Source organism: Bombus terrestris, chromosome 10, assembly GCF_910591885.1.
Source record: "Bombus terrestris chromosome 10, iyBomTerr1.2, whole genome shotgun sequence".
Lineage (NCBI taxonomy): Eukaryota > Metazoa > Arthropoda > Insecta > Hymenoptera > Apidae > Bombus > Bombus terrestris.
The window spans coordinates 14,318,253-14,333,412 of record NC_063278.1 but is presented as its reverse complement, the minus strand read 5'-3'; the positions used below and the strand labels follow the sequence as shown (position 1 = coordinate 14,333,412).

Here is a 15,160-nt window from a genome sequence, read left to right as displayed (position 1 = left end):
TAAATTCCTTTGGCTTTAAAAATTTAGCAAAATATTTAAAAGTACGATATGAAAGAGTAAAGGTGGAAAATAAATAAACAAATAGGAACGAAACGGTGGAACTTTGCATATTCATCCAATTGACATTTCTGTCGTAATTTCTAATATTAAAAAACTGGTATTATTGTCCACGTTGGAAAAATATAGAAATAATAGCGCTACGCTGTTCCGAAAAATCTCGTACGAGATGAAAGTTATTAAATAATTATTCCGAATTTATTGTCAGTTTTATATTGGTTTAACACTTTTTCTCTTCAGTGAATACTACAAAAATGTTTACAAAACTTTCGCCAGAACTGTTGTTGCTGCGCTTTTCTGCAAAACCGTGTAATTTAGTTCAGAAATAAACTCGGTAAACGCGAAATTTATTACAACGTGCATTTTCATATCGATTTATAAAATCAAAAGTTATATTCTTGAACCTATACGTATGTCCTATAAAAGTGTCTTTCACATATGTTCTATAAAAGTGTAAATTCTGATTAACAAAATTATTCTGAAAATTGTTCCAGAATTAATAGTAATACGAACAAAGTATCAACATGTACATAATAAGTATTATAGAACAAGTTAGTGGCTCTTATTTATCTTAATGCAAGTAAAAACAGAAGGATTAAAATCTTACACTTAGACCCTTATCACATGTGTATATTCATATATGAAAATATGACTCGACAAATACAAGTACGCTGTGATCTACCCTTGTCTTTGCAACCTGGTTAATGAGACTGAGAGACTGCATATGAGGGTTAATTAGCAGCCACCGTAGAAGCTGGAAAACCGTGGACGCATTAGACAAGACGATGACCTATCGTCGTATCTTAAATGCAACGTCACGAAATAGCGACATCGCGTTACACGCGATGTTCCTTTTTCCACAATTTACGTAGTCGTATGAAGGCGTCAACGACGACGTATTTTGGAAGATCATTGGGGTCAGTTACTCGGACGCTCTTTAATGTTAGGGAAATTTACAGCAGCTGTTTAGATTGCACATGGCCAGTGAAATTGTGAGCGAATGTTGCGAGGTCATACGGTTGAATGTACAGGAAAAAGTTGCACTTATTGCAACCTCTGTTTGCAAATTTTTTTCTAACATTTTTTATTCCAAAAAGCATGTTGAAAAATCATCGAAATCTAGAAATCCTACAAATCTAACGAACGTCGTATCTCGCCCTAATAATATATATGTTGCTTGTCTTTACAATTATATGGAAAATTCTGATGAAACAATTAGCAAATAGTTTTGACGAACTGGAAAGACAGAAGATATTGGGTTGGCAACTAAGTGATTGCGGATTTTTTCATTAGCTGGTAATGTTTTTGCCACCTAATTAATTGCCAACCCAATAATAGGAAGGACATGATAATATTTCACTTTTCTCTAAAGCGTTTTAATTAAACACAACAGTATCGTATTTGAGTGATTCAGCGAAGCAGCACGTCGTACAGCGACATCAAACAAATTCCATCTAACAAACGAATAACACAGTTAAACTATAGCACACGGTCGATAATGGGAAAAATTCTGCGAAAGGCAGGAATCGTTGGCAGAATCAGCAAAAAACGAGATCCGAGAGAAACTCGGCCATCGTTACGCTCTAACGATTATTGTTGACCCTCGACCCTCCGTTGTTCTCCAACAACAACGACCGGAAGCATACGTGGAAAAGCGCAGATGCCCGACACACACAGCCAGTTTCTTGTTGTTTTACGCGGTTCTGGTGCGAAGACAGGAGAAAAAAGCAACAAGAAGATCGCTAAGAGTTGAGCGAAATACGTTCTCGGAGAAGCACCCGCCTTCCACATTACAGCTTGATGTATCTATTAGGTCTGGTATACATAGTTTGGCCGGCTTTCCAAACTTCCGCCAACGCCACGATGACGAAGCTACTTTGCCAACTTTCTAATAGTTTTATGACTTTTCGGACTTATGGGGCCGCCTTGTTCCCGACGAATTAGCGACTCCCGGGAAACCTGCGCGCCACGTCCAAACTTACTTTCTTTGCCTCGACCATCCCTTTTTTCTTTTCTTTTTCCTTTTTTTTTTTCGGCTTCAGTACCAAAGGTTCCGCAAGATTGGAGGACCGTCGTTTGTTTCAGCTGGTAAATGCACTCGGCAGTTTCCTACGTTCGGTTGTTTCACTTTGTTTAGGGGAACTAAGAAATTGTTCGCGGAATTGTAAGAAGGCTTGACTGTAAAGGATAGAATGTTTCACGGAATTTCAATCTGTTCACAAATTACTTTTGTCTTCTACGGCTCTTCTATCCTACGGTTTAACCGCTCAGTTACATCTCAAGTTTGGCCAAAACACGAAATAATTGTCATTGATACGCATGATCTTCGCGTTTGCCAAAATGAGTAGAAGATTGAATGGAGGAAACTCAGAGATCGCAGTGCTTTGATTTAAGAGTGGAAAGTCTAAAATGAGAGAGAAGATTGTTTGCAAAACCAGTTGATCAATCGACGTGGAATACTACGCTCTCCTAAGTTTCTCCTTAAAACGTTGTCTTTTCTCGTTCGTTCATTGGCATTTTTATTTGCATCAACGTCATATATCGACTTGTTCGTGTTCGAGAGCGCGGCGTAAGACAATTTTAACTCGATTATTCGAAAAATATCTCGTGACGTGGGACGCATTGATCGTCGATCAAACGTTCGCGGATAAAATACGACGACGACCTGATAAACTCGGTATTTCTCAAACGAAATTGACTATCGACAGGTTTAAGAATATCTGTAGGGAAAAATCGATATCGGTGCGGAGACATGCATCAATCATAATCTGTTTCACTGTGCACGCTGTTAATCGTTGCAGTCGATATACGTAACAGTCTAGAATCGGATGTACTTAAAACAATCGACATCTCGAGGAGATATGATGCTTTAATTAATTAATGTCAATTACGTCTCGCAGCTCTCTACATACCTGTCCGATGCTTTCATGAATTGCTGGCAGATCAATACGATCTGCCAAATTTACAACGACTTTTCACTGGAATCGATTCATATACGTCGTGGATAAATAATATTTTTCTCACTTTTTTTTTCTTATTTGGTTATAAATAACATTTGCTCTATTATAATTAAATATTTTTATTGGATTGTTTTACGAAATATTTCGATTATTTCAAAATCGTAAAACGCATTCGATAATCATTTTCGTTTATTTGTTTGTTAATTGATTGCGTATGATCCTATCAAATATATGTAATATGCGATAGCTTTAAATTAGCAATTTGGTTGAAATCACAATTCAATATAATTTTATAATTCAATACATTTCGTTTGTTTCAAAAATTTTTCGACGTTTGAGATATGACCTGACAGCGGAAACTTTGCTGCAGCGGAAGAAATGGTTCGGAATAGTATTCGTGCTTGGTTCATAATGAACTGATATTCTTTTCCAAAATGTGAGTTAATTTTGTGACACGTGACCTATCTCGATTATTCAGAAGGCTTCGGTGTGTTATTAAGTACTCTATTTGCTTGATAATGTTGCTGAACTACGTTTTATATTGTACATAACTTATTCCAAAACGCTATTTTCGACCAGTTTACAAATGTAAACCTGTGTGAACTAATAAAACTGGTACATATTTTAATATCATATCTTTCATATTTATTTTGTATAATCCCATAAAAATCATATTTTTAGACGATTAATAATTGCTAAACTTTAATGTCTACTGACAAATTGCAAGATAAATAGGAGATACATAAAAGGAATTGATTGAAATTTTACTTTAAATAATTGTTTTAAACTGAATGAAACAAAATGAAACAAATTGTTTTAAACGTGGCAAAATAGCGCGACAACCAACGTCTCCACTGAAACAACGTCATTATCATTAACATCAGTCGATCTGGGTAATTTGCAGATATTTATTTGTTTACTACGGTCTGCAGGCTGCATATTTTTAAGTGTACGCGGGATTTATTGATCGTACATGTTATTGACTAACATATTGATTAATACTTTGACTGCCAGTTAAGGCATTTTGAATATAACCAATAAATAGAAGATACTTTGAAATAAAAAGTACCCATTGAACAATTAAACATTTTTATTAGAACATCAATAAAAAAAAAATGAGAACAAATCCTGCATCTAGCGGTGTACTGTGTTAAAACACTTTAAACATAAATGTGGTACATCAATACAACCTGGACAATAAGTGGTCACCTTTTTGGTCCGATTCTTAGCCATTTTTGATCCTAACTGTTTAACACTTTTTTTATAGCACTCTCTGCAAAATTTTCGTGCCAGGCACGCTTGCCCTTCTTTCTTATGCATTTCGTGTCGCAATCTTTGTCGAATAAGTATATTTGATGGCTCTGGTGAATGGCACTGTGTAAGGTGCATTGCGAGTGCCATTCTAAAATCTGATACCTTGATTTTTGTTTTTGTTGCTTGTTTATAGAGTATCATCGTGTTTGAAATTGATGTATTCAACAATAACTCTACAGCTAATTTTATATATCACTTGAGGGTTCTTCTATGTGGTGTAGAATAGGTATCATTTGATTTGATAAATCTATAGCACATTTTCCTCTGTTGTAATCTACCACTACCATTGGTTTATCACAAACATAATTTTTCTTGCGAACCTCTACCATTTCAGCCGAATGTTTCGTCGATAAAAATAATCATAATACTGTTTACTAATATCTTTTACACATTTCAACAATGCGTACTTATTCAAAGGTTCAAAGGGTTTGAGCCTGTGTTTGTTCACGGCGTTTTCAAGCAGTCGTGTTGACAAAGTATCTACGTATTTGGTTGGTGTAGCAGAGTGTTAGCATACGAAGCTATAAGCTGGATAGCATTTTAAATTCACTGCATAGACGAGACAGTAATAACAAATGATCATTACACGTGCAATAATTGGCCTGTGCCTAATTGTATTCTACTTAACGAAAATCTTTCAATGAAACGTATCCTTCAAGACTGTGGCCATTTAAAAGAAATAAAAAAATATTTTTTATAATCAGAAATAATATGAATGAAATCATGAATTCGCGCGAAAATATTAACAATCTCATTGGAATTCTCAAAGAAATCAAAATGTGTGGCCAATCGTAGAAATGGAAATACTAAATATATACGTGTTATTATTTTATGATCTGTTTAATTTCAGCCTCGCCAGTCTAGAAATGGACGTGGTTTACAATTCCTCTCATTCGTTTTTCCGTATTTAGACTTCCTGTACTGTCGTTCCTTAATTAACTAATTGCTTATTTACGTAACCTGTTCTATTCCAAATGCATACTTGTATTTAAGTTTATAATGATGTAAGGTTTTCTACTATGTATATATATATATATATATTATGTAAAACCATGTAGGTAGAAAAATTGTCCAATCTCTATTTACGCTACGACATAAATTAATGTAATTGTAATTAAAATTAAATGTAATTAAAAATAAATGTAATTGTGCCAAATCGCTCGTGACCTTAGTAGTCGATGCAACTATAAACTGTTAAATAAAATAATTTAACCGCGAATAATAATATCGCAGGTAATACAGACTTAATTTCATTGAACTTAACATAATAGATTTGCTTTTATTTGTATTCCATTAAAAAGTGTTCGATGGAAAATATACGTAGATTTGAATAAAACGAAACATATTTATTTTTATATGATTTTATAATCCCGATACCCGTTCGTATAAGCTGAAATTATCCAAAATATCGGAGACGCAAATGATGGGATAATATTGAAAGCAGAATTCATTGCAAATTGTATATTACCAAATAAAGTAAAATACCATGTAAAGTTCTGTTGCAAATTAAAGTAAACGTTACAAGTTAGTAATACTTAAATAAAACAAAGAGAAAAAGAGAAAGAAAACGCTAATAACATTAAAAATTCTCACAACCAATAACAACCTAAGCGAGGCTTTGGAAGCTGAGAGTAGCCTATGTGTTCTGTAAATTCCTCTTCAAAAGAGTTTCCGTTTCAACGTTACGCTTAATAGCTTCATTTTGTTCTTTGAAATCGAAGTCCTGCCTGATAGTCGAATCCAACAGCTCTGTCCTGATAGTCGAATGCAACAGTCCTGTTTGTAACTCTATTCCCAATATCAAGTAATCCTATTTATTAAAAGTGCTGATAAATGCAAACTGCACGAACGAAATACGATATCGTGACTTTTGAATCGTTTGTTTCGTTCTCCGGAACTCTGTACATCTTCGTTGTATCTTTTATGACTATAGTTAGCAATCCGCAAGCTTTGTGTCAATTAAAACTTACGAAGCACAAACGGGATATGCACCAACGCGCATATTTTCATCTATTCGAATTCCTTGGAAATCGCGATGAAATTATGAGAAATCCAATAATTGTATAATTTATCTGATAAAAAGAAGCGTGGTATTTCTTGGTACTGCAATCATATTTAATAATTCATAACCAATGAGCGAATGCTGATGATATTGTTAATTCTTAATAAGCTAGCGACAATCCATAGGGGATGTGTACCCATTTGACACAACGAACAGAAAGTTGCTAATAGAATTTAATTTAATTTAATTTGCCACGTGCTATATATGTATACTATTTGAAAGATAAATTCCAGTAAATTGCTTTATCCATGCAAACCAATATTACGTAAATTCATACAAAGAGAAATATCATTTCACCGAAGATTAAAATTAGTCCGCGATAGCTGCGTTAAATTCTGTTCGATATTTAATTCTCACAGATCATTATGTTAAATTTCGTATAATAAATGCGCTGAACATTACATTTTTTAGATATCGAAAATTGAATTGTTGAATATCGAAGACTGTCGATGACATTAATCTATCGCTCGAGGAAACATAAATTGATGATGATTTCTGGAATTGAATCGATTTAAAAAACAAAGAACCCAATCTTGAAAGGATTAATCGTTCGGATAGAATAGAAGAATCGTATGAAAGGTATTTCAGTGAAATTTACGTGATTTTACTCGGGAGGATATTTTTATACGCCAACCTAATAAATTGCTGCTTTACAAGATTTATGAAACATGCAAAGATTAAAGAGGAAATTCCACAGAAAAGACGTTTTAAATATTCCATTCTTTTAACACCATTTTTTCTTCATTATTCTTTACGTTGCTACAGAAACGCGTGGTACTCTCGGATAGACAAATTTGCTCCATAATTTTCAGTCATTTGAAATTCCAACCGCAACATGTTAGACAGTCTATCTATTGTAATGAAGTGGCAATAATATAATAACGCGAACCACTAGTTCGGCTAACAATAAATTTGCTAAACTTACTAAGCGAAGTCCTTGCAACTGCAACTGTTAGGAACAGTTGAAGTGAGAGTGCTCTGTTCTGTTCTGCAGCGTTCTATTATACAACTGTTGCGGCGAAAGGTTGCGTTGACTTAATGCAAGATTTCTTGTTAACACATCGGATGTTTTAACTATGTCCAATATAGCATCCAGTTATGAGAATCTGACGTATGTATTTTATCAGATTGAAATTCCGATAAACTGTTTTCTTCGTTCAATATATAATTAAATGTTATTTAGTCAAAATTATATAATTAAATTAATATTTGTAATTCTTTTAAACAGCATCAAAGAGCTTTTTACTTTTACACATATACTTTTACACATATAACACGTATTTAAGGGCAGATTTTCCTGCAACAGCAACAAGAGTAGGTGATTTTTGTGAATTCTCTTTGCAACTAATTGCTAGTTATGTGAGGCGAAACTTTTTCGAGATATAAATTGATAGCGTTGAAGTACAAATGTAATCTTTTTATTTGAATTCTTCTTATTGTTTATCGTATGTCATACGAATTTTGCGATCAAATTTGACGATATAATATAACCATTGTTAGCGCGCAGTATTACATCCGTCACAATCGTCGAAATGCAAAAGTTACGAAATTTTCTTAAGGTCAAGCGGTTTACGCTGGGATTGAATCTATTTTCGAAAGAAAAATATTTTTAAATGAAGAATTGGAGAATTCTAACGTTTAGAAGATAAATTTACCTTTCTCGGTAGGTAAACTGGGTTTGGATTGTTCGAAAAAATATTACAAATAAACAATCGAATAGAAATTTGATGTTCAATCCTTAGAGAAATTCGTAGTAAAGTGAACGAGTTCAAAATTGGATTAATCAATTAGTTTTTCAATTATGGAACACGCCAATTCAAAAAGTTAATAAACCATAAGAAGAATTGGAAAGAACTACAATACAAGAATTATTCAAAATTATTCCTACTTCAAGGCTATATATTTACATCCTGAAAACGTCTAATCTCATATAACTAATAGAGTGAAAAAATTTCAGAGTAAAAGAATTCATAAAGATCACTTAATTTTATTATTGTCACACGAAAATCCCCCTTAATCAACGATGTGTGTTTAATTATCATTTTAACAAATTTTTCTATTATCGTTTACGAACAGATTAAATAAATCATTTACTCTATCGTCCCAATAAATCTTTTTCCTCTCATCAAAGAAAACTATAAATGTATTTTTGTATTGCCTAAGATATTCAATGATTATTCATAACAAAATGTCCAAATATAGAAACAAATAATATTTCAATATCGATAGCGCAGTAAATATTATACGTATCTATGTACATATACTGCTTGATGAAATCTAATTTTATAAAAATATATCTTGAAATATTTCTTCGATTTCGTTACGCACTTCTCGAACGAGCCAATAAAAATTTCATGCTTGAAAGTTTCCACATCAAATCGATTTCCTCTCCTTGACAAATCTATTTCTCTTATAATTAGTTATGTCAATCTTTCAATAAGTCGAAAATTGACTTATTTATCTTAATATCTATTTTTAAAATACAGAGGTGTTAAAATTATTCTTGAGCTATGCGTTTAACATAAACGATAATTCAAACTTCGGTTGTCGGAGAACGACTGAAAACAAGAATGGTTTCTCTGTTGTTTCAGGCGCCAACAATGTAAACGAACCACCTATTCTCGAACCTGGTGGATACCCTGCGGGCCTGCCGCTTTCAGAATCAACCAAAGTCGGTACGGAAGTGTTCGTCCTTAAGGGCCACGATCCCGAAGGATCGCCAGTGAAATATGGTATACAACTCACGGACCATTTCGTCGTAAATCCACGCACTGGCGTTATCACGTTGGCGAAACCTCTCAATCGCGAGGTAAGTCAAATCCCCTGCTGTTTTCTTTCCCTCTTTGCTTCGATGTCGATGTGTTCACAGGATGTTTAATGTGGAACGAAACGAATAAAAATAAATCTAGAAAAGGTAGAAAATATAAATGTATGTATAAAGTGGTATGTAATTAAGAGAATATTAGATTACTTGAATTCTTTTTGTTTGTAATCGAGAGAAAAATATTGAAGAAAAACTTTGGCAAGTTTCCGATGAAATTCGAACATTTTTTGGCAGTATGGTGAAGCTTCAAATTTTTTTTCGTGATGAAAGAATTGAATATCGTTAGAAAGTTTGTATCAAAGTCTGGAGAAAGTTCAAAGTTAGTATACTTGTGAAAAATTAAGAAAAGCTGGTATGAATAAACAGAAGATAGTAGTTTTTACTTTGACAAGATAGAGGAAATGCGTTTAATGAATAAAAAATAAGCATTAGCTTTTCTTCCTTTTTACCTTCAACGTTCAGCAAATAAATGATTTTACTTTTTCCAGAAGTATGTATGCTACTGACCCCGATATGATTTGGTATGGTTTGAAATATATGACGCTACATAAAATTGATTTTGTTGTTTCAATTAGAAAAACGATATTTTATAAAAATAATTTCGAAAAGGTATTTGACACTGACCTGTCCCTCGTGCCAATTTTATACATATTTCTGATAAAAAAGTTATATTATTTGGCCATTTAAGGAGCAATTTTTCTGAAGCATTTTAACCTGCATCTTTTTTATTCTTTGCGATCAATGCGAAATTTTAATAAAACAATTTTCAAGATTAATTATATATCTCTTCATATCATTGGCTTTTTACCATTGTGTCACATTAGGACGTGAAATTTAGGGATAGATTAAACGAAAACTACAAAAATTTATACCGTTTTGATAAAAGCAATTCGTTGTGTAAATCATTTTCTCCTTCTGATTTACTTTCGCTTATTTTATGACCACGTTTTCAACTTTTCAATGAAGTCAAAACAAAAGACAAAAATATTTGCTTGCAAGAAAAAGGTCTTGTTTATAAATACTTTTACTTTTAACTTCTACCGAGAAGCTTTTACTTAATTTTTATTTATATCAGAGATTACTTCACTTTACGTACAATGTACATACCATGTTCTTTCTGTTATGTGTCTACCCTTCTCCGTACATTACGAGACATTTGCCAATTTTAAACATAAGGTTCGATAAAATATTTCTACAATAAAATTAAAAAAAAGAAATATATATATATATATTATAATTAAAAATAATTTCATAAGAATAATTTCGATTTTCATAAGTAATATTTCACGAATAACATCATTTTGATGTTAAAAAATTGATTCGTGTCTATTCTAGTTTACTAACAGAATCCTGTGATTTATGGATAATAGCATGATGAAGAATCACCTCTTCAAAACACATTTTACTTTTCTTGCCAATGAATTACTGTTACAATCAATAGTTTTTTCGAATCTCAGTGACTGAAAACATTTCAATCTTTAGGAATTAAAATGTACGTTCTGTTTGCAAAAATACAAAGAATATACAAAAGAACTGTGCAGCATGAATATAAAATTGTACAATATAAAGTTATGAGCGCAGATTTTTTTTTATACACACTTTATCTCATCGTTATTAATAATACATGCTCGGCTGTCAGCATTTTCCAAACAAAAATTACTTCACGTCTTCGTATATGTACAGCATATATCCTTTTTTCACATTTCACCTGTATTTCTATCCTTCTCATAACAAACAATCACTCAGTGCTGCAAATCCACTTCTCTGTTCTCCATTTCCTGAATAATGTTATACAATCAGCTTAATAAAATTTGTTAAATGTAAGTTTAGGAGCTCGTTTTCTAGACGTTCTACTTAAACACCACGTTATTAAAATGAAATGACAGTCTACACGAACTTTAGTAAGGATACTTGCTGTTACGAGTCTTCTAAACAGCTCAGTGCATAGGTCGCATCTTAATGATGATGAAATAGCTGCGATGTTAGTTCAGCGTTAAAGAAAGTTTCGAGAAAATAAAGTTACAATTTTCTATGTGCAGTAGCATGTAAACTTCAAATAAAAATAAAGAATGAGATTTTGGTCGTCGCTAACGAATAAATATCCAGTCGAACAAATATTTATCCGAATAAAAATTTGTTTGTATTAGAAATTATCCGCATAAAAATTTAATCGAACAACTCATTCGGATAAGAATATATTCGCATAAAATTATACATTGTGTGTGGATATTTATGTGCTACATCGAGGATGATAGTGAGCGTGAGATATATAATATTTGCAAGCTACATTTCCAGATGTTGTAACATTGGCTTTCATGACTAACTTTTTTCATAACTAATCAGATTGGAAAGTTTATTCCTGCTTGGTAAAGTATTCGTTTGATAAATTAATACTAAGAATTGTACCTAATATCTATACAGTATATGATTGTACAAAATTAAATGGCAACGCACGATCTTTCGTATTATTGTTCGAATAAATATAGAAAATAATTCGTTACGGATAATAAATAATTATTTCACGGATAAAATATTCCACTGATAATTATCTCTGATAATCAACTCTGATGTATACTACGATACATGAAGTAAAAAGATTATTATGATTTCATATCTGCAATTGATATATCTTTTATAAGGAATTAGATTTACAGTTTGATCATGATAGTTAACTATTTTTAGTAATTAATGCAAGTTACTGTTGTTTTTCATAAGATGATATTTTCTATTTAAAAAAGGGATCAATGTATATATTTCTGAATTTTCAATCGTTTTACGTTATTTCTAAGTATCGTTAGTAGTTTGTGAATAATTTGCAAGATTTCAGTGCAAAAATGTCTCGAATGAAAATTGCCAAATATGATCGGAACTTTTCGCGTCGAAAATACAAGGTACACATTGTAAAAAGACTTTTAATCGCGTAAAAAATACTATCGCGAAGTTTACAACAAAGCGTTGTAGTCGTAGCGAAAAGAAGCGTACAGGCGTAAACGAAGCGTGCAAGCGTAAACGAAGCTTGCAAGCGTAACTTTTCAAAGTCCGTCAATGCTATTAAAACAAAATGTAAATGAAATGTTTCTAAAAATATGATGCACTGCAACATTTTACAAATTTCACGTATCAGAAAATCCAAGTTGATGCTGATGCGACAGTTAACAAACGTATATTTCTGGCGAAGATATAAAAGAATTTATAATTTTTTACAAACAGAAAAATTTAATAAGTTCGCGTGAAAAGTATGTTACTTTTACATGAGTTTTCTGAAACGAGCATTTCTCTCTGTTCGTAAACCTGTCTGTGAAAGAGTGGAATTACTTGTCGTAGTCTATCTGCGTGTCAAAACTTGGTTCATCATTAGACGTTTCTATAGCAAATTTTCGCGCAGCTACGATGAGATTGGAAATTTAATTTGGGGACGTTCTCCTATAGTAACCTCGATGATATAGCGAGGTCGTAAAATCGGTCAGACGTTGTTAGCAGTGCTATGTTGCTATCCTAATTAACTATGATTTAGAAGCCTTAGACACTTTAATCCCGAGACCAAAAGTTTGCTTGAGGTCTGCTTCGTGTTCTCGTTAATAAATTAGGTTTTTATAACTTTATTATATTGGACGTAAGAAGCAATTCTCTTCTTTTATAGCTTGTAGTATAGCGGCAATTTAAAATCGAGATATCAGGGTATTTCGATATGTTTATAATGTCGACGTTTAATCTTTGAAGTATGCTGTTGTATATTATTTTGTTTGTCACACAACTCTGAAAACAGTAATTGAAAAATTAGATTCTTATAACTTTATTATATTAGACGTAGGAAGCAATTCTCTTCTTTTATAGCTTGTAGTATAGCGGCAATTTAAAATCGAGATATCAGGGTATTTCGATATGTTTATAATGTCGACATTTAATCTTTGAAATATGCTGTTGTATATTATTTTGTTTGTCATGCAACTCTGAAAACAGTAATTGAATAATCTGATGAAATGTAATATTCAACAATTGCGTATATATTGTAGACTAAATTGATAGCCAGAGGGGAGTATTCTAAAATACGTAAATGTTAATTTTGAAATATCCGGTACGTAGCTGGGAAATAGTTTTCAAATTTTTGCAATTAGTTGATGAATTTACGAAATGGCATGATGTTATGACAATCAGTATTTTTGAAACGCTCAAGCAAGTGGCGAAGATATACGTACATTTTAAACTAAAATCATATGAAAAGAGAGGAATTGGTAATATAAAGTTGAAAAAACCAACGTGTTTAATTAAAAAATTGTTCCTCTGCGAAACGCGAAAAAATTACGTTTTTCTCGTGCGATCTTCCATTCTTAAACGTTTCAAATTCACAGAGACTTGTTAGATCTATCTTTATAAACGGAAGTGTATAATATGTTAGTAACTTAAAAATATGCAAAATATTCGAAAATTGAAGAATTTCTTCTATTTTATTTAAACCAAAGCTTGTCAAGAAAAAATACATCAATATGTGTCATTGAAGTTCAGACAATATTTTCATTGTTTAATTTTTCCGAAACAAAGGTGTTAGACCTGGTGGTTCATGCGTCTAAAAAAGCTTACACCTGCAAAGCTTTGACTAACCAAATACCGTTCACTTGGTTCAATTCAGTTCCGAATATCGCGAGAGTAAAATGAACACTGTGCCCTCAACGACTCATATCGCCACTCACCTCAATCTTTTGCTAGACGAATTTCTTCATATGCAAATTGTTATTATTTCGGTATGCATACTAATGTCTTGGCGACCGCCTCAGTGTCTCTATAGCTGCTATGTTCCTCATGCGTTAGTAAATTTGAGATACAGAGCTTTTCCTTTTCACTGTGTGTCACAAATCATCTTTCAATAATAAATAATCCATTGAAAAAATAATTGTACTTTTTCTAAGGACTGGTGAATTTATTTATATTTTTCTGAAAGATCATAGTCTTACGAGTAAAACCTTACAATAACATTTTTCTAATATTTGTTTAATACGAAATTGTGTAACTGAAAAGAAATTCCCATTTTTTCGTAACTTTCGGTCAAATTTGTATTTTTATCGTGACGAATTTTAAACGCTTGCTTAAAGCATCATCTGTATAGTAAATTAGGAACTATAACAAGTACCTTCGAAATTTTTTCAGACTTTATCAAGGTCTAAAACAATAAGAAAGCAGACTAGGGACTGAAACATTCACAATGCTGACCGCCTTAGTGAAAAATATCTTCGGAGTATTAATTATTATTTAATTAATTATGCGGAGGATTAATTATTCAGCGTAATCCATACGAGAAGATAGATATCGTAGATAAATGCGTGAAGAAAGGCAAATCGCATTTCCGAATCTATAGAAACAATCGTATTTTCGGTAATATCATCGGAGCATCATATGCAGATACAATGAAGATGGATCGATCTGCTCCAATTATTATGGAAAAGCTATTTCGGAAAATCTAGCCGATAATCGATAATCGAGGTGCATAGATAAATGACGGCAATGAAAACAGGAGTACAACAATGTTAGTAATTTACGGTATCCAGGTATAATCCTAGCTATTTATACTTGAAAATCATAAATATCGTATACGATTCGCGGAAGCGTCGATCGATTGATTTCGGACCGAATTAGAAGCGGGAAAATATCGGTCAAATCTTTATTCATTCAGTAAATTATTTACATGCGAGCAAACGTCTTTTTCATATCTTCATAAAAATTTTAATAAAAATTAACGGTGGAAATTACCAGCGCACGAAACTGTTCGATATTTAGGTTCCGGAAATACTTTGCAAACATTTTGAAATGAGCATTTATTCCTGCTCGTAAATCACAATTAAATATTAATTGATAAACGTAAGATAAAATGGGTGAATTGAATAAATTAAGTTAGTAGATTTAGTTGTAGCTCTTATATTTACAAAATAAATAACAATTTCGTAGAACAAT

At 32.3% G+C, this 15,160-nt stretch overlaps 1 protein-coding gene across 2 annotated transcripts in view; it reads left to right on the top strand.

Annotated features, from left to right (window-relative positions):
• LOC100651590 (cadherin-87A) overlaps positions 1-15,160 on the top strand; it is a 513,470-nt gene that overhangs the window by 416,145 nt on the left and 82,165 nt on the right. For both annotated transcript variants that reach the window (XM_012319874.3, XM_012319875.3), the window contains one exon: positions 8,985-9,202. In XM_012319874.3, the coding sequence (XP_012175264.1) occupies positions 8,985-9,202 (218 nt within the window). The remainder of the gene's footprint in view (positions 1-8,984; positions 9,203-15,160) is intronic.